The sequence below is a fragment of the Copadichromis virginalis genome, linkage group LG7, assembly GCF_057382275.1.
Source record: "Copadichromis virginalis isolate Kocher_CV1m ecotype Utaka linkage group LG7, C_Virginalis_male_GT1.1, whole genome shotgun sequence".
Classification (NCBI taxonomy): Eukaryota; Metazoa; Chordata; class Actinopteri; order Cichliformes; family Cichlidae; genus Copadichromis; species Copadichromis virginalis.
This window is the reverse complement of record NC_140624.1, coordinates 54,396,968-54,415,339: the sequence shown is the minus strand read 5'-3', so window position 1 is coordinate 54,415,339 and position 18,372 is coordinate 54,396,968. Positions and strand designations below refer to the sequence as shown.

Genomic DNA, 18,372 nt, shown 5'->3' with positions numbered 1-18,372 from the left:
ATGCACCTTAAGCAGACCTTTGACTGGCGATAGGATCAGTGGATTCTGGATCTAAAATGCAAAACAACTGCACAGCTCTGCCTGATGAATGTAGATGTTCCCCTATACAGGAAATATGCCTTGCAAAACAGGAAATACCAGCAAGTAGCAGAAATGTATCAAAGTTACCTATAGATATAATTTCAGTTTGTTAAAAAGGATGTTTTAAAAACCATTATCAGAACCAAAGGAAAAAAATTAATACATTAGTCAAATACCTTGCAACTTGATGAATAATTCATTTTATTTCCTTAACAAAGACAGCATCAGCAATGAACCACTTTGGACATCCTCTCTCACACAGCACATCTCTTTCTTCAGCAGATTTTGACATAACATTTACTTTGTAGATCAGTGGTCTTCAAAAATGAGGGAACTACTGATTGGAAAAGGGAGGACCCCCCCCCCCAGAAAACAAAACACCATCAGAGGTGAGATCTAATAGAAGGGTGGGTCTGGGATAATAGTTCATTTCCGGATTGTCGTGCACTGAGCAGCTTCTCCCAAACATCATGACGGTAGTGGAAATCTTCATTTGTTCCATTTACTCCAACTATGAGGACAAATGAGAAAAACTGTGACAAATGTCTTCACTCTAAATGAAATCAGAGGAGCATCATAAAAACATGAACTTACTTATGGACAAAGTTGTGGTCAAGCAAAAGGATTTCCAAAAGGATCCTCAAAGGCAGCTGTTGAACCAGAGCTCTGACCGACAGATGTATTCTGTTAAAAAAAAAAAAAAAAAAAAAAAAAAAAAAAAAATTGAGGGAAAAAAAACAAAAACTCAAGTATAACAATATCCTTGTTATCAAAAGGATCATTGGGATTAGGATGATAAAGTAAAAGGTGGTCACAAATAAAACTCTGTACCATAGCTACAGGTGGCACTCCAAATGGACTGGAGTCAGGGGCTCCAAATGCTTTGTCAAACATGTCCTGACCAAGTTCTGATCCCTGGGGTGGTGCTGAACTGTTTTGGATGGGAGCAGAGGAGAAGGCAACATCCAAGAGCCCTGGAACTGGAGCAGCAGCTGGTTTAGAGGCATCTAAATTTGCACATTACAAACACAGGACACAGTTACCAACAGGTCACAGTCATCAGATTATGACATAAGCCATTTCAGCTAGTTTAGCATTACCAATTGACGGCATCTTATTGATTTCAAAGTCATCGTGATCTGCAGCATCCTGCACGAGGCCCACTTTAGTGGAGAAGTATTGATCAAATGCCCCCGGTTGTTTGCCACTGGAAGCTGGATCTGACCCTGCTGCAAGCTCTACTTTCCTGGCTGGGATGGCAGGAGGCTTGGCGAGCTGGAAGTCCTTGAACATGTCTTTCCCAGTCTTCTTCTCTTTCTCTCCAAGGGGATCCAAAGCTGTGAAGGCACTGTTCTCTACTTTCGGAGGGACCTGTTTAGCAGGTGCTCTTGGAGGGGGGCGTGACGGACCCTGTGGATCACCCATACCTGGGAATGCATTAGGCTGGAAAGGATTGGTAGAGGCAGGCTGACCCCAAGAAAGGTGGGGTGGAGAGAGAGGAGCGGCAGCAAACTGTGGTGGCATCTGCTGACCCCAACCTGTTGGTGGTATGGGTAGACCAAAGGCAGATGGCTGTGGGAAGGCGGGCCTGGGCCCTGGAACTGTCCCTCCTGGCATGGGGAACATGTTGGGTGCAGCACTGGAGGCTCCCCACATGGTTACAGCAGGGACACTTGTGGTAGCTGGTGGACCCAACTGGAGATTCCCTAAATATATCAAAAAGAAGAAAAAGGTTTACAGACACAAAACAGGTTTTAAAAAAAAAAAAAAAAACAAAGAGATGTGTGAAATACAAATTCCCCCTCCTGTGTATTACCCAGAGCAGCTATGGCAGAGGGAGCAGAATTTGCTGGTGTACTGTTGAAGAGGTCTGGAGCAGATGACCCCTCAGACTGACTGGAAGCAGCGAACAGTTCTGCTCCAAACAGATCACTTGATGTAGACTAGTCACAAAACAAATAAATAATAAAATGAATAATGCAACACATTTTGTTAGCAAGTCACAACTATGTGGCAGTTAAGATTTAACAAATGCTTAAGAGAAACTATTAACTAACTATAGTTAAGCATACGATTGCATGCTTTGCCACTTACCCCTGCTCTTTTCACTGAAGCGTGAACATTAGGAAAATAGATTATGAGCAGCTGATTGTTAAAGTCATTCAAGCCAGTTCGAGAAGCATGCGAACACCAGTGCATGCATAAAGAAAAGAAGTTATCCAAACAACAAGACCATGACCAGAGTTCCAAAATTAAAGTCCCTAACCCAGTGCATTCTCAGTGCCTTATCCTGTCGAACACCAATGCATAACCCAAAAGCTCAAGGGAGATGTTAGCTCCAAATGTGTTGTAAACCTTTTTTATTAAAACGCATAACACATGCAAGCCTACTACCATTGGCATAGCCGTGTTATTTCACCTTTGCGCTCCTTCGACCTCGTCCAGACTTAGAGTTGTGCGGAGGCGGGCTTATGAGAACTGAATCCTTGCTATGAGTCACTGGCAGCTCTGGGCGATGGGTCATTTCATTAGAGACAGGGGAAGTTTTCAAAGAGTCAAAAAATGGATTTTTGTTTGAGAGAACTTGTCCAGATTCATTTCCATCCATCATGGTAGTCGTGTTTCCCTGAGTTATTTTCCCCCCCAGCGGCCACTGTCCGTTACTGAGCGCGAGGATCATGGTTTCCCTGGATAACCCATTTATTTGCTGACTGAGATGTTCAGAGTCTCCATTTACACCACCATTAATAATTGTCTTACTAGTGCTGCCAACAGTGCCGTTTAGGTGATTGGTGGTGGTGTTGACGGGAATCTGTGCATTATCAGCTGCCAATAGAGTGGGTGATTTAGAAAGGGGGTCATCTCTGAAAGGGTCACTGTCTGGGGTTGGGAAATAGCCAAAAGTTGAGGAAAATGGATTCTCTGTCTGGGGATATGCCCTATAGTCAGGGGCACAGGAAGTTACAAAGGAATTTCCCTTTATGCAATTTTGATTGCTGTCAACTTCAGCAGAAAAGTCCAGTAAGAGAATGTCATTAGAGTCCTGGTTAACACGAGAGGGGACAGTGAGAAAAAGAGAAGGATAAATCATTTCTGCAGAAGGGAGGTAATGATGTGTTAACAAGATGAACAATGAATCACATGGTGTGAAAAAGAAATGCCTTTTTAAAACTGCTACTTGCAGATTATGAAGAGTCGCTGTCAATTTAATGCTGACAACTTTAAGGTCTAGGGTCCACTTCTAACTCACTTACTGTAATCCTACTTGCTCTGAACAACAAGTTGGACTACAAGTCAAAGCCGGCGCTTGGTACTTACCCATAAATTCAGGTTAATGAGACATTTCAGCAGCACCGACGTAAAAGATTTGCCACAACTCTAAGTCTAACAGATTCTACTTGTAGCAGTTTTAAAGTTAACAACAACAACGAGACTAGTAAAACACAAAGCATAAACTCAATTCCTAAAAGACTCTTCATAGATTCTTAAAATGAACAGAATCTGATGACTCCACAAGTCTTTTCAGAATGGAGTTCGCAGAGGGCGTTGAGATTTTACTATAGAGTCATTTCTTACAAATACATTCATTACATAAGAGTGATAATAATTAGCAGGTACACAATTGTGTAAATACAGTAATAATACACTTCACCAATTACAATCCCCATATTAAAAGAAATATTTACCATCATGGTGTGATACTTACATTTGGAGCCTGAATGTCTGGAGGGGTTGACATATCTCCAAAGAGGTCATGTTGCTCTACTGGCTGGATGTGAAAATGAAACAGAAACATGCCATTTAAGAAAATAAAGCACTCCAACATTTCATTCACTGTTAAGATGGACACATTACAATAACTCTTACTTGAGCTGATTTTACGTCATTGCCCATAGATAGCAAGGCATTTCCATTCTAGAGACAGAAAGTAAAAATGTACAAAAATAAATTTTAAAAAAAGTCAGTAACTGCTTTAAGGAAAAAAAACAAAAACAAAAAAAACTTAATTGCTTACCTCCACTACATCACTGCCATTTTCAACCTGTAAACAGAGGCATACTGTTAACGAACAGACTTTCCATTGAAATGACGCATTCATCACTAAAATGAAAAATGGCTGAGGATGTGATTCACTGAAAGAACACAGAGAGGCAGTGTTGACTTTCAAGCGGTACATACAGTGTGTACCCTGTCAGCACTCCCAGAGGACCACATGAAAGTGTTTTTCTTTCACAAAGAAAATGCTGCCATTCACTTGGAGAAAATTTTTTCCAGTCTGAAGTTAAATGCTTCTGCTTCCATTACCTTCTGTGTGCCCTCGGCCTCTTTCTTCCTCAGGTTGAAGATGACTTGGAATAGATCCTTCAAATCGATTACCAGTGGCTCTGCCTGTATGGAAACAAAGACCAAAAATCTTAGGAAATTGGAGTCAGTTTGTCTTTGGTGCCTGTGGCAGTACCACTTCTAGCAGTTATCAAAAGAAGGTAGGCTCAAATGTTAAAATCTCCAGCTTCTCAGTTAAATTTAAAAAAAAAAAATATATATATATATATATATATATATATATATATATATATATATATATATATATATATATATATATATATATATATATATTTTAACAACCACATACAAAAAAAAAAAGTTACTTAAGTAAACCTTTTACCTTCATGACAACCATAAAGGGGTGAACTGCCGTTTTATGACATCAAGTTATACATTATTAGACACATGGCTGGTTGACAGTTACATCCCAACTAGGTAGCGAGCTGTTAAGCTTTCCCCTGAGCAAATTTGAGTCATCAACTTGACCTCTCAACCATGCCTTAAGGTTGTCTAAAACAACATGACGTGTATACTGACCAAAATTTATGCTTTAGTTTACGCAAGTAAAATTCTATTTTATTTGTTTGCTAGCATTAGCTAGCAAACAAATATATTTGGATGAATAAGCACTCATTCATACAAACATGGCCGCTTCTGTCTATAATGTTAAAACTCAGGTTTGACAGACAAAGTTCACAAGCCAGTAGGTGGCACTATAGTGCCTAGGCTTCTTATTAAAATGGAGAGTCTATGGCAGGGATGGCATTTTATATCATGAGCCACATAACAGCAACCTTTAATTTTAAGTGATACGGACCAGTGAAATTCCCCTTTCTGTCAGTGTACAGAAGTTTAACTACACATTTAATCCCTCATATCTTAGTGTAAGAAAAAATGAAGTGCAATTATAACAAATTTATGGTGTTTGACACGATAAGGAAATGCTACTGTAGTAAATGATAGAAATCCATCAGGATGATTCTTTGGGCCCAAATTGTAACAAATTAATGTGTAAAATTACAGAAAGTGTTCTGGTAGCTCATTGCCTTGACTGTCCTACAATCATAAAAAAAAAACAAAAAAAAAAAAAACAGTGTGTGTTAATTTGCAGAAAATGTACTATTTTTTCCTCTATGGTTGATCCGCTTTAAAAAGCAAAAACAATTCTTTAGTTAGAATTAGAAAAACAGGAACTTTCCCGTCATTTAATTGTTTATCTAGTACCCAATTACTTTGGCTTGGTATGAATGGATGTGTGTGTGGTCATTATCTGTAAGTAGAAAAAAAAAAAAAAAGAAAAGTAAAACTTATGAAAAACAAAGTCTATGCTCTACTTCACATTTTCCAACCTGTCCAATGGACCAGATTGACACACTTTGTCTATGGCAGTTCTGTGTGTTACCTGTTGTGCAGTCTTTATGGCAAAGAACTGATGCTGTCCTTCAGCTCCACACACATATCCAAAAGCCCTGTTATCCGTTACATCTCTGGCAATGAAGGAGATCTTATTCACCACATGCTCATGTTCGATCACCTGAGAAATGTGGACAAGGATTTTCGGTTTTGTTTGCCTTTTTTTTTTTTTTTTTTTTTAAAGCACTGCAAATAAATTCTGTGAAGTCCAGATTATATTGCAATAGTAATCAGAACTCACGCCCGATTTCTCATCAATGATCTTGATGCCTGACATGGAAATGTTGACCCAGATCCTCTGCTTGTGCTTGCCTTGCGACCGAGCAGCTGCTGCCATACCCTGGAGAGAAAAAACAAAAACACTACTCTATTGAAGGCAAACAGATGTATATACACCAAAGCTCAACAGCTTTAAGAAACAGTTTTGATATTTTCTTCATGAAAATCAGCGATAGAAGAAAAGAGCTTCTGATCCCAAGTTGTACCTTAAGTTTCATCATGGAATCTTGGCACATCTTGTCTCCACGAGCCTCTGGAACATCATCAATGCCGATCAGTTTGGCCTTGTACCTGACACCATCCCCTTGAAACCTGCCCAGCAGGTATTCATCCGTCTTCTCTGTTACTGGATTAAAAAGACAAAGAAAGTAGTAAAATTATAATCTCTGCCACATCTTAATAGCTGATGAAAGGAGTATCGGCACCATTTTCTCCTCCACTCACCTTTCTTTTTCTCTTTCCTGAATGGGACTTTGGATGCCTGTGTTATAGGAGAGTTGGGAGGGGTGTTGGAGGTTGAGACTGTAGAGGTGAGGCTGGGATCGGCAGAAGATGCGTGCGCTCTGTCTACCTCTGCAGACATGGTGTGGTGTCAGTCTGTGGACAAGTGGGCAATCAGAGGTAAAGCAGCTCCGTATTCAGGGGCAATGACGTCGTCCAAGCATATGACTTAACACCCACACATGCTTCTCTTGGCGTTGCTCTGAGGCAGAAAAAGTGAAGTTGGACACCAAGTGTGTGTTGAGAAAGGGAAAGAAAGATGATGATAAGTTAAATAAAGCACACTACAGTCTTTTCTGGTAAACCCGTTTGTTTAGGGGGGAAAAAAAACAAAACAAAAAAAACAAACAAGTGGGTGGGGGGAGACTTGCACCGTTCTACAGTCTGCCACTGAAACAATTTTTTCCACATCATAAGCAATTATTGTATTTAACAACACAGTAAACATTTAGAACGAGAGGGACACATAGGGGAAGCATAAAACATATGACCAATAAAATAGGCAGCTCATAAGAAGGCATGAGACACTTTAACACTGCTTTAAAAGCATGCTGAGTCAGTTGATTGGCTCTATAAAGAAGTAAACTGTCCTAAAGCTTAAGAACCTCCTGCTTAAAGAGACATCTTGGCATATCTATCATAATACCAGTCAACTCTGAGTTAGCAGTATCCTGCTGGTAAACTGCTTTAGAGAATATTAACATATAGAAAACATGTCTTTTTAAAAAAATAAAATAATAAAGTTTTTCCTTCCATGCTACATGAAATCAATGAATTCCTTTACATGGCATTGTCACAAGTGTGTGCATTTCCTACATGAGGCACAAACAACATCACAAAGGATTATAGATGAAGCCACAGCATCACCTTACTCTTATCATGTTAGATGTACCAAACTGCTGTTACTTGGAACACATCCATTATCACTTAGACACATGTGTGTTCTGACAAAAACAACCACACAGAAAAGAGCTTTCTCCCTCAAAAAAACCCAAATGATTCCTGCTCTATACGTGTAGAACGTACATACCTTTAGGTCCAGCTCCAGAGGCTACACTGGCTAGAATATCAGGGTAAAAAGCCTGTGAGTACCGTAGGACAGTCCAAAGGTTGAAAACGAACAAAGGTTGAGCAATTACCTGAAGTTAATCTTACGCTAGAAAAGCAAAAGATCTCGTGATGTTGAGCTAAGCAAGAACAAACGGAAATTGGAGCCTTTAACAAGAGTTTACCTACACAGTTCTGACTTTCAAGGAAAAGTTGCACTTGACCTTCTGATACTCCAGAATAACAAGGAATAAACCATCTGCAAGACAAGCGAAAACAGAGCTGCACCGTGAGATCACGCAAAAACGTAAAGAACAATATCTACTCTAAAAATAACTGCCTAGGCTCAAACCAGTTAACCAGACAACTGTCCAAAAGCCATAAAGGAAGTGAGAGATATTCAGGATAAGATAAGAGAACTTTATCTAGCTTTGTGGCAGCTTTTACTATTTTTTTTTGCCTAACACCTGACCACAACAGAGAGACAAAAAATAAAAATTCTGTAAATTATCATTTCATTTCCCCTCAAAAGTAAGTGAGTGTGTGTGTGTGTGTGTGTGTGTGTGAGAGAAACACAAACAAACAAGTTAATTTTGATACCATGAGAGATGTCCCACAGGTGCTACTGCACAAACAATAAAAACCAGAACAAAACTTCATCTGCCTGTACCAGTTTTTGAGGCAGAGAAACAAGCGCCGTAAGCCCTTGTTTGCTTGGTTCACCATGCTGTCATGCAAGTTACCACAAATCACACTGACAGACATGCTGTTTGGCCTGCACTGCTTGGAAGCATAGAACGAGCAAACCCTTAACACTTGCTGCACAACACATTAAGCCTTCACGAGCATGACACATGATTGCACTTGTACTCTAATAAGAGTGGTGTCATAGTCCCAGTACCTGGCAGTTAGTCTTATAAAAAGGGTAAAATGTCAGCAGTTGATTGAAGATTTAAGTTAAAGGATTACATTTTAACAGCTCTTTAACAGCCACAAAAACTGGCAGATAAGTGCGGGGGAGGGGGGGGGGGGATGTGTAGCATCCAGCCGTGTCACAACACAAACACTCAGCCTCAGACAGCAAGCATAAATTTATGTTTGTCAGCAGAATCACAGCACTGCAAAAGGCAGAAATGTCACAATCCTGGCCCCGTCAGGAAACGTAAACTGCTGCACATCTGGAGGAAATCAGGGAATGACTCAGTCTGCAAGTGTATGAGATGGTGAAATACCACAGGCCCACTGTGAACACACGGCACTGAACACAGAGCACTTTCATACTAAAGGGTTCTGCACTCAAACACAGGAGTGATAGAAGGTACAGAATTGTGAATGCTTAATAAAAATTATGTGAAATCTCTCAAGATTCAAATACAATTTTCCAAGTCAGGGTTAAAGCTGAAAGAAATTGAGTTCACAAAGAAACCTAGGGAGAGTGTTGGACTCCCAAAAGAGAATCTCAAAGTAGGCAGCAGAGGGGAGAAAAAAATCATTATGACGAAGTTTTCTTCCAAAATTTGGAACATTTAAAGTAAGACAGTTCAGCCTTTGACTAAAACTGAACCTTGGCTTGCCTGCCTTTAGCTTTTATTAAGCTTATAAAACATTTCAGGCTAACATTCCTGTAAATACCCGCAGCTTTTTAAACGACTACCTGTAGGATAGTCCTCCTGCGGAATCCTAATTCATGCAGGGATGTGAAAACAAAGTTAAACACCACACTTACCTACCTGTGTTTGGAAACGCGCAGTAATACGCCTTCTGGGAAAGAGAGCGGGTTTTTCCTCTGCCGTGATGCCTCGCGATTCGGCTGCGAAATGAGTTGAATCAAACACAGCTTGGCAAAAATGAGCGAGAGTGTGATGTTTTCCGCCGACTGCCTTGGACAGAACGGAGAGACTGCTGCAAACTCCTCGTTTAACCCTTGACTGACTGACAGGGCTAACTCGCTGCAGATTTCAATTGGTAGGGGGGCGGGCTCTTTACATGCAGGCCAACAAAATATCGCCATCGGCTTTAGTAAGTGGGTCATAAAAATGAAGTGCGTGATGTACAGTATGTATGTATGCGTGCGTGTATTTATATCAAATTTGTGGATTTTTTTGTTTTCTTTGAAAAAAAACAACAACAACACAAACTTTTAAATAATTTTAAAAAATGCCAGAAAGAGCCAATTAATATAGTATTTATTTATTTATTTATTCAGTCATTCATTTCAACTTAATGCTACACCTATAGTCTACATGCATGTCACAGGTAGCAGTGGTGCAGGAATTGGTCAGATTCTAAACAAATAATGTTATTGAGGCATAAAACTGATATTTTTTTATGTGTTTTTCTGTACATTTGAATTTGGTTAAGGTTGAGCTATTTTCTAAGTGAAACTGCTGTTAAAACATGGTGGAAGAAGCCTGTGGGCTACAGCCGCCATTCATTAGTGAATTTCTTGCATTACCCCTCCCACAGCCACTGACGTCACTGTTTTCATGCATGGACCATCTATTTTTGGTAGAAATATGTGGGACCTATTCTAGATTTGGGACTGGCACTGGTGGATTGTGCTAATACCAGCTATTATACAATGTTTTGAGAAGCTGGTCCAGCAATACACTGTGCATTTGGAAAGTATTCACAATGCTTCACTTGTTCTACATTTTGTCAGGTTACAATATTATTCCAGAATGCATGAAAAAAATGTTTACTTCAAAATTCTAAACACAGTACCCCATAATGAGAAAGTGAAAAGGTTTTTGCAGATTTATTAAAAGTAAAAATAAATAAATAAATAGAGTTCAGGCGCATCCTGTTTCAACTGTTCAGATGTTTCTACAACTTGATTGGAGTCCACCTGTGGTAAATTCAGTTGATTGGACATAAATTGGAAAGGTGCACCTTTCTATATCAGGTCCCATAGTTGACAGTGCATGTCAGAGCACAACCCAAGTCATGAAGTACAAGAATTTGTGTGTAGACCTCTGAGACAGGGTTGTATCAAGGCACAGATCTGGAAAAGGGTACAGGAACATTTCAGTAGCCTTTCCCACTGTGCTCACTGGGACCTTAATTGAAGATCCCAGTGAGCACAATGGCCTCCATCATTTGTAAGTGGGAGAAGATTTGGTGAAGACTCAATGGTTTTGTGTGTAGAATTGAGGTGAAAATTGAATTAAAGTCATTCTGGAATAAGGCTGTAAAATGACAAAATGTAGAACAAGTGATTTGCTGTGGATATTTTCCATATGCAATGCACCCTATACCCTGTACCCATTTTGATTAATATCAGTTTGAGATAACAGATCTTCATAGGACACCATCACAACCATTCACATTGCAGTGTGCCATCTTGAATGCCAGGGGCGCTATGTGAAGTGCGCTTTGTAGGCTTCAGGGAGAATGTTTACTACATTAGCAGTTTTAGGGTTTTTGCTGATCAACTGATTCTTAATTCAAGAATATTCATGTTGTGTGCTCATCCTGAGCTCCACTCGAGCTGCCTTTTGAGCCTCCTACTTTGCAAACTCTATAGATCTGACTGCACCTCTAAAAGCGCTATCATCACGGTCATAGATGGTACGTTGATGATGATGGGGCTCTTCTCAAAGAAAGGTGAGACAGAATTTGCGAGGCTGGCTAGTTGGTGCTTAAAGAATAATCCAGATCTGACACCTCTAAGCCCAAAGAACTCCTCACAGACTATAGGAGGGCAATATCACCAGTGTTTGTTACCATTCAGTGGATCAACAATGCCATCATGGTAGTCAGGAATGCTCAGCAGCAACTCTGTCCTCTGAGAATTCTTTGAAAGACCCAATAAACAAAAAAAAAAACCCCACTGGTTTTCTTCTGCTGACGTTCCTTTGAGAGCATTCTGAAGGTTGCATCTCTGCATAGTTAACCAGCTGCACCTCAGGAGAAACAGGAGAGTTTTCAGAGGGTCATTTACACTGTCAAAAATGTTTCAACTGCCCACTTCCCCTCTTGAGACATCTACAGCCCCCACTGCCTCAACAGACTCATCCAACTCAGTATAACAACTCTTTGAACTGATGCCATCTGTATCTAAACAGAGAATGTATCGGAACAGGAACAAACACAATTCAAAACAGATTTTTTTACTGTATGTATATTACTGTTTACTATTACCTATACATGGGTTCATTTGTGTATGTACAGTTAGATCCATAAACATTTGGACAGACAACGTTTTTCTGTACATTACCACAATGAATTTTAAATGAAACAACTCAGGTGCAGTTTAAGTGCAGACTTTCAGCTTTAATTCAGTGGGTTGGACAAAAAGATTGCATAAAAATGTGAGTAACTAAAGCATTTTTAACACAATCCCTTCATTTCAGTTGCTCAAAACTAATTAGACAAATTAAATAACTGAAAATAAAATGTTCATTTCTGATACTTGGTTGAAAACCCTTTACTGACAATGACAGCCTGAAGTCTTGAACTCGTGAATATCACTAGATGCTGGGTTTCCTCTTTAATACTCTGCCAGGCATTTACTGCAGCAGCTTTCAGTTGCTGTTTGTTTGTGGGCCCTTATCTGTCTGAGGTTTAGTCTTTAACGAGTGAATGCATGCTCAGTTGGGTTAAGATCAGGTGACTAACTTGGCCATTCAAGAATTTTCCTGACTCTAAATGTTCAGAAGACTAAGAGATGGTTGTTAACTTCAGGAAGAGCTCAATGGCCCACACCCCACTGCACATCAACGGGTCAACAGTATGAAGTTCCTGGGTGTGCACATATCAGATGACCTCTCCTGGAACCTGAACACCACCACCATCATGCAGAAAGCCCAACAACGACTTCACTTTCTTAGGAAACTGAAGAAGGCCAGTCTCCCTCTTCCCATCCTCCCATCATTTTACCAGGGAACCATTGAGAGCGTCCTCTGCTGCTACATCACTATCTGGTACGGGGACTGCACTTTTGCTGAAAAGAAGCCTCTGTAGCGGATAGTGACGACAGCAGAGAGGATCATTGGAGGCCCTCTCCCAACTCTACGACAAACACATCATCCGACGTGCAAACAGCATATTGAAGGACACTTTCCGCCCCTCACATTGGAAAGTGAGGGGTGGCAGACAGTTTTCCATCTGACAGACGGTTTCGCAGCATTAAAACCGTAACGGCCCGACACTGCGAGAGCTTCTTCCCCCAAGCAGTCAGAGCCCTCAACTCACTACCACCAAAGGACTGAAAAACACTTTTACAAAGACCTTACAATACACTACTCACCAAAAGACTCAAAAACAACACAAACTTCCACAAATGCACTACAAACTCGACCTAGGAACAATATGCTTATTTTGCATACTCAGTCACATAGTTACTGAACACATTTGCACATTTTGCATCTTGCACATGTCTTCGTCTTATCTACAATATCCTGACCATAACTTGAACCTGGTATACAATAACTACTGCACAATCATCTCATTTTACTGTAATTGCACATGACCACTTCATATTGTCTCTGTCCTCTCTTTGTTTATTGTACATAGATATAGTTAGTAGTAGTACATTTTTATTCCTTAATTTTACCCAAATTTAACGAGTTAATATTTATTTGTCATTTCTAGTTTTATATCTCTTGGAGATATATTTTTTATATTCTTATAAATGGCCCATGGGGGGCTTGGGGTGAAATGGCATTTGACAATAAAGACCTTGAATCTTGAACTGAATCAAGAATATTCCACTTCTTTGTTTTTATAAACTCCTGAGTTCCTTTGGCTTTATGTTTTTGTTTATCATCAATTTGTATTATGAAAACTGTCAATATAATGAAAAGGAAAGGTATTACAGCCTAGATTTAAAATGATGTAATGAAATGCGTGGTTCCAAGAAAACAACTTACCCAGTTACAAAAATTAACCCTGCCTCACAGTTGGTACAAGTAGTCGGACAGTTGGCGTTACACTTCACCTAGCAGATATGAGCTGAGCTTTTACTGTATGAAGTTTAAACAAACTATTTATTAGCCTGCTAGAGATGTCTGTTGAAAAGGGATTTGTCAATGTTGTGTTTACAACTTTACAACGTGGTTAAAAGGTGAAAAAGTCAATTTCACTTTTATTTTTAAAAATTATTCTTATTTTTCAAATTGGAGTCATTTGAAAAGACTAAAGTGTGTGCAGGGCAAAATTAGCATTTGCTCCACTCAGTGATTGGTCTTTTAAACTGTTGGGTGAGTCATGCTGACTAAATAACACTAAAAAAAAACAAGGTGCGTTGACTGAAGATTTTCTAGTTCTCTCAGACAGTGAATTATGTTGAATGTTCTTGAATTTTGTAATTAAATCTCTTTCTGAGTAGTGTGCATCACCGCATCACAGCTTATTTAAAGCTGTACTTTCATCATTAGTATTTTTCCCCCCAAACATGTGACATGAAACAGAACAGATTTCTTATTGCTAAGCTAAGCTAAGCTACATCAACCATTGATCTCCGCCACTGTGGGTCTACAGTAAATACTGACTATTGAATTTAAAAATTAATAATAATAGAGGATATAAGAGCTGCATACACTATATGTAGGCTGATCATCGTATTATTAAATGGAGGAATGAGAGGGAACTGGGGAACGTCAGCCAGAGTGGCAAAGCTCAACTGTTGCTAACGCAGCAAAATTTCTAAAAGTGCAGGCCCAACATTTTCTCTGCTATGCTCTAATCTCACCACAATTACAGTAAGCTGAAGGTTGAAAATGGGTCACAAACTTCCTTTGTCTGTTTTGCTTTTGATGCCATATGGTGATTTAGCCATGTAATAACCGTTTTTACATTTGCTGCTTTTAAGTGGCAGGTGTGGCGTTCCCAGGAGGAAAATATTCAAGTAACATAGAAAGTGTGTTTGTTTCATGTTTGCAGAGGCATCAATAGATGTTTGTTTGGGATAATTAAAAGATGGAGTGTATGTATAAGCAGAGATGGTTACAATTACACAGACCAAGGACTCCAATTTATTTAGCAGAAGCAAGCTGTTGGGAAAGGAAAGCAAGTATGTGTAATTATTACAGAACTAATAAATGCCAGCTTTGACATCCGCAGTGACATGACTACTGATGTCAATGTGGTTCTCAATTGAGAAATGGTTAGTTTCACTTCTGCAAATGTGTTTTACTTTCTTCATTTCATGTTATTTATGTTTTAATTCATGTCCATCCATCCATTCGCTTATCCTTTTCAGGGTCGCGGGGGGCGCTGGAGCCTATCCCAGCTGTCATAGGGCGAAAGGCGGGGTACACCCTGGACAGGTCGCCAGTCTGTCACAGGGCTAACACATAGGGACAGACAACCATTCACACTCACTCGCACACCTAGTGGCAATTTGGATTATCCAATTAACCTATCCCCACAAGCTGCATGTCTTTGGACGGTGGGAGGAAGCCGGAGTACCCGGAGAGAACCCACACAAATACCGGGAGAACATGCAAACTCCACACAGAAAGACCACAGCCTGATGGTGGAATTGAACTCAGGACCTTCTTGTTGTGCGGCAACAGTGCTAACCACTGTGCCACCGTGCTGCCTGTTTTAATGTGAACTAATTAATGTGAATTAATGTGAACCTGATAATGAAATAGAAATTATAGGAAGTGATGGCAGTATAAACAGCAGGTTAACAGCCCAGTGCTGGTACCATGCTGCAGAACTGCAAATATTAGCCAACTGAAACCCCCCTGTTTTTATAATCAGTTGAAGAAACCGCCACATATTTTCTGATTTCACCTTTTTTCCTGTGCGAAAGATACTGCTTTTCTTTTGCTTGATATGATCGTTGACACATTTGGGTTTTGCAAAAAACAAAACAAGACAGTTTTCATATTTTCCTTTCAGTTTTATCCAGTGAAAATGATTGACTCATTAAAAAGTAAATAAAATAGAGACACAATCTCGGCATACCTCAGCAAATTCACCAAATTCTGCATGAGGACTTCAAACCTGATACGGTGCAGATTTCTCAAAAAGTGCAAGCGTGATGTGTTGTTGATGTTAACAGACGTACAGTATAGTGTGTTTTGTGGGTTTAGAGCTGAGAAATGAGAGAAAAGGACAGAGGAAGGATGTCTTTCCTGACTCTGTATCCTGTGTTCTGCTGACAGAGGCTGGTTTTTAGGAGATGAGCCCCACGGAAGCCAGATTACTGTCTCGCTGAGAGTGTTTTCCCATTTGGTCACCAACCGCTGGAATGGTCTTTTTCTGAACCTCTTATTAAACACTTTGATGTTATCAGATATTTGCCTTTATTTGCAGATCATCTGGAAAGAATATGCATGTGACAACATGCTTTATTCAGACGGATGTTGGCAGTGTCTATTATTATGTATGGTTAGTTGTTTTGTGTTTTTTCTTCTTGCATATCAGTACAAGAATCATGTTTTCCTGCCATGACGTGTCTTTCCAATTCAGAACTACTGTTCAGTGATAAAAGATATGGTTCCTTGTTCTTCTAAATGTTACTCATTGTCAGTTGAGGTCAGCGGCACACCCAGTGCTACTAGCACTTGCACACAGAAGTACATGTTTGATGCTACTGTCTGTACTTAAAAACTACATTTTTTTAAGAAACTCGTGGCAAAAAAAAGAAAAAAAACAAATACAGATGGCAAAAGTCAGCACTGGCACATTCGAGCCTTTATTTCACGATAGAATGCTGACAGAGAAAGTCTAATGTTTATGACAGGAAGGCCACAATCCAAACATCAAGCATTTTAGGGCGTGAATCCTGGAACTGCCTGCCACCACAGCCAGAACCAAAGATAGCCACTTATCTCCAAGCCATAATTGAGGTAGATTTTTTTGTCTATGTCCCTCTTTGTTCTTTAACCCTCAAGTGTCTTTAGCAGCTAGTTCTTAAAGAACAACACACAGCAGTGGGGCAAATGGCAGTGCAGGAAGCACCATCATGGTATTCTGATAAATACGATGACAGCATTCTACTGGTAGTAGAGTGACTGTGTAGTATGCTGTTCCACAAGTGTTTCCACACAGTTTCAGCCCCCCCTCAAAAAACAGGAAGTCTTTCTAGTCAGGAGATTTGCCAAGCACCTTAACTACCCTCTGGTTTCCTGGGAAAGCAGGGAGGAAACTGTGGAACCTCATAAAAGTGGTGACTTCAGCACATATTTGTGCCTCTCCATTAGGCCACGACCACACTGCCCCTAGAATACCCCAGCTTTGTTTGCAGATACAGGGAAAGAACCAGCACAAGCCAGACCCCAAGTTAAAGATCAGTGTTACTCCCTGAGAGCAACAAAAGCAAAAACTTGTCAGCCCTTCACCTCCCAGCACTTTACAAACGTTCTCTCTGCTCTGTTAATAATAATTGCCCTGATCGTGACTAATCAACTTTTCAAACTTTTATTGCAGTTTAATTATTGCTTAGCCTACATTTAAAGATTACTTTCAGCATTCTTCACTGAGAACTAATCTATTTTGCCTTAAAAAAAAATTATACAAACTGCACTCCCTCCACTTGAAGAACAAAGTTCTGCAGACTCAGCAAAAGTCTCCCCGATCACATGACAGATTGGGTGCAACAGTTCAAACCTCACTGTGCGTTGTGCAAGACTTTATTTATTTTTAAAGGTATATTTAACAAAGAAAACAGATACTCGAAAACTACTTGAATTCATGTGTATGCATTACACATTGCTTTCCAAACTCTACAACTGCAGAGTAAACAACGTTCCTTCCACCTAAACCCAAAAACAGTGACGGAGTGAAACAAGAGGACAAAACTAACACTGCCGTTATCTGTTCAGCGTTGCCATCTTGTGGACAAAGAGCTCTACTTCAGCACACCAACCTTTTTTCAGCAGTGGGACTGAATGAAAATTCATTTTCATATTTAGTGTTGTCATTCCATTTTCCAATCTTAGACGATGACCTAAATGTACCGTGGATGCATCATGCCAATGTATTACAACAGTCAAGAACTGAGTCTTTAAATATTTGTTCTGCTTTGCTGCTGACTTGTTTTGTTTGCATGGTTGCGTAGTCCTGGAAACACGAACATGAACAAATGGTCTTAAAAAAAATGTCTCAAAAGAAGAAATCTGAAAATAAACAGAAAAAAGAATAAATATAATTTCTAAATGTGTGTATCTGCTTTAAACCCAGCGCTTAGGATCATTTACACCTTCCCATAGTTTTAAAAACCATTTTTATATTTAGATTTTTATATTTTTGTTGTATATTAGGCTAAAGATGAAATACGTGATTCTTAATAAATCCATATATTTTCAATTAGATCAAACTGTGATTAAATTGTTTGTTAAAAATATCCAAATATCCACTGAGTGTAGCCCTTGTTCGTCCAAATAAATTTAATAGGGTCTCCAATTTGCACTTTTATCATTTCAATGTATATTTTTCATTTGTTATATTTTGGTGGCATTTAGCAGGAAGTTGTAATACTTAGAAACACAATCTTTCTCTGTTATTGTAGTAAATCATGGCTTTCTTTACCAACACACTAGCTCATTACTAATCAAACAAATGAATGTAATGTAAACAATAACCGCTTTCTATAGATTATGAAAGGAGACGATTTATTACTTACTTTTATAGTAGTTATTATGTTTTTGTGGGTGCTTTCCTTGCATTGTGAAGAATAAAGATTGAGGCTGTGTGAGTAAGATGTTTATATGCAGACAAACACTGTAAACTCTGCTTTGGGAGTTTCCGAGCACTGAATTGATTTTT

The 18,372-nt window shown here is 39.4% G+C and overlaps 1 protein-coding gene across 6 annotated transcripts; it reads right to left on the bottom strand.

Moving 5' to 3' along the window:
- Nucleotides 1-254: 254 nt before the first annotated feature.
- Nucleotides 255-18,251, bottom strand: dab2 (DAB adaptor protein 2). 6 transcript variants are annotated; one of them, XM_085464216.1, is made up of 15 exons: nucleotides 18,230-18,251; nucleotides 6,544-6,802; nucleotides 6,306-6,445; nucleotides 6,062-6,160; nucleotides 5,810-5,941; nucleotides 4,387-4,470; nucleotides 4,097-4,123; nucleotides 3,949-3,996; nucleotides 3,788-3,850; nucleotides 2,501-3,124; nucleotides 1,898-2,024; nucleotides 1,182-1,787; nucleotides 913-1,088; nucleotides 676-765; nucleotides 255-592 (listed from the first exon to the last, which is right to left on the bottom strand). In XM_085464216.1, exons 2-14 carry the CDS (start codon nucleotides 6,680-6,682, stop codon nucleotides 694-696), a joined length of 2,337 nt encoding a protein of 778 aa, XP_085320342.1. In that variant the 5' UTR covers nucleotides 6,683-6,802; nucleotides 18,230-18,251; the 3' UTR covers nucleotides 255-592; nucleotides 676-693. The 6 variants fall into 6 exon arrangements, with proteins under 6 accessions (XP_085320342.1, XP_085320341.1, XP_085320345.1 ...); XM_085464215.1 differs by lacking the exon at nucleotides 18,230-18,251 and adding an exon at nucleotides 9,374-9,564; XM_085464219.1 differs by lacking the exon at nucleotides 18,230-18,251 and adding an exon at nucleotides 9,374-9,564 and having other exon boundaries at nucleotides 6,544-6,696.
- Nucleotides 18,252-18,372: the final 121 nt, after the last annotated feature.

Coding starts and splice junctions, on each gene's coding strand:
- dab2 (XM_085464216.1), bottom strand. CDS start 6,682: ATGTCTGCAGAGGTAGACAGAGCGCACGCATCTTCTGCCGATCCCAGC. Junction 5,942..6,061: donor TCATTGATGAGAAATCGGGC/GTGAGTTCTGAT, acceptor CACATTTCTCAG/GTGATCGAACATGAGCATGT. Junction 1,089..1,181: donor CAATAAGATGCCGTCAATTG/GTAATGCTAAAC, acceptor GTGCAAATTTAG/ATGCCTCTAAACCAGCTGCT.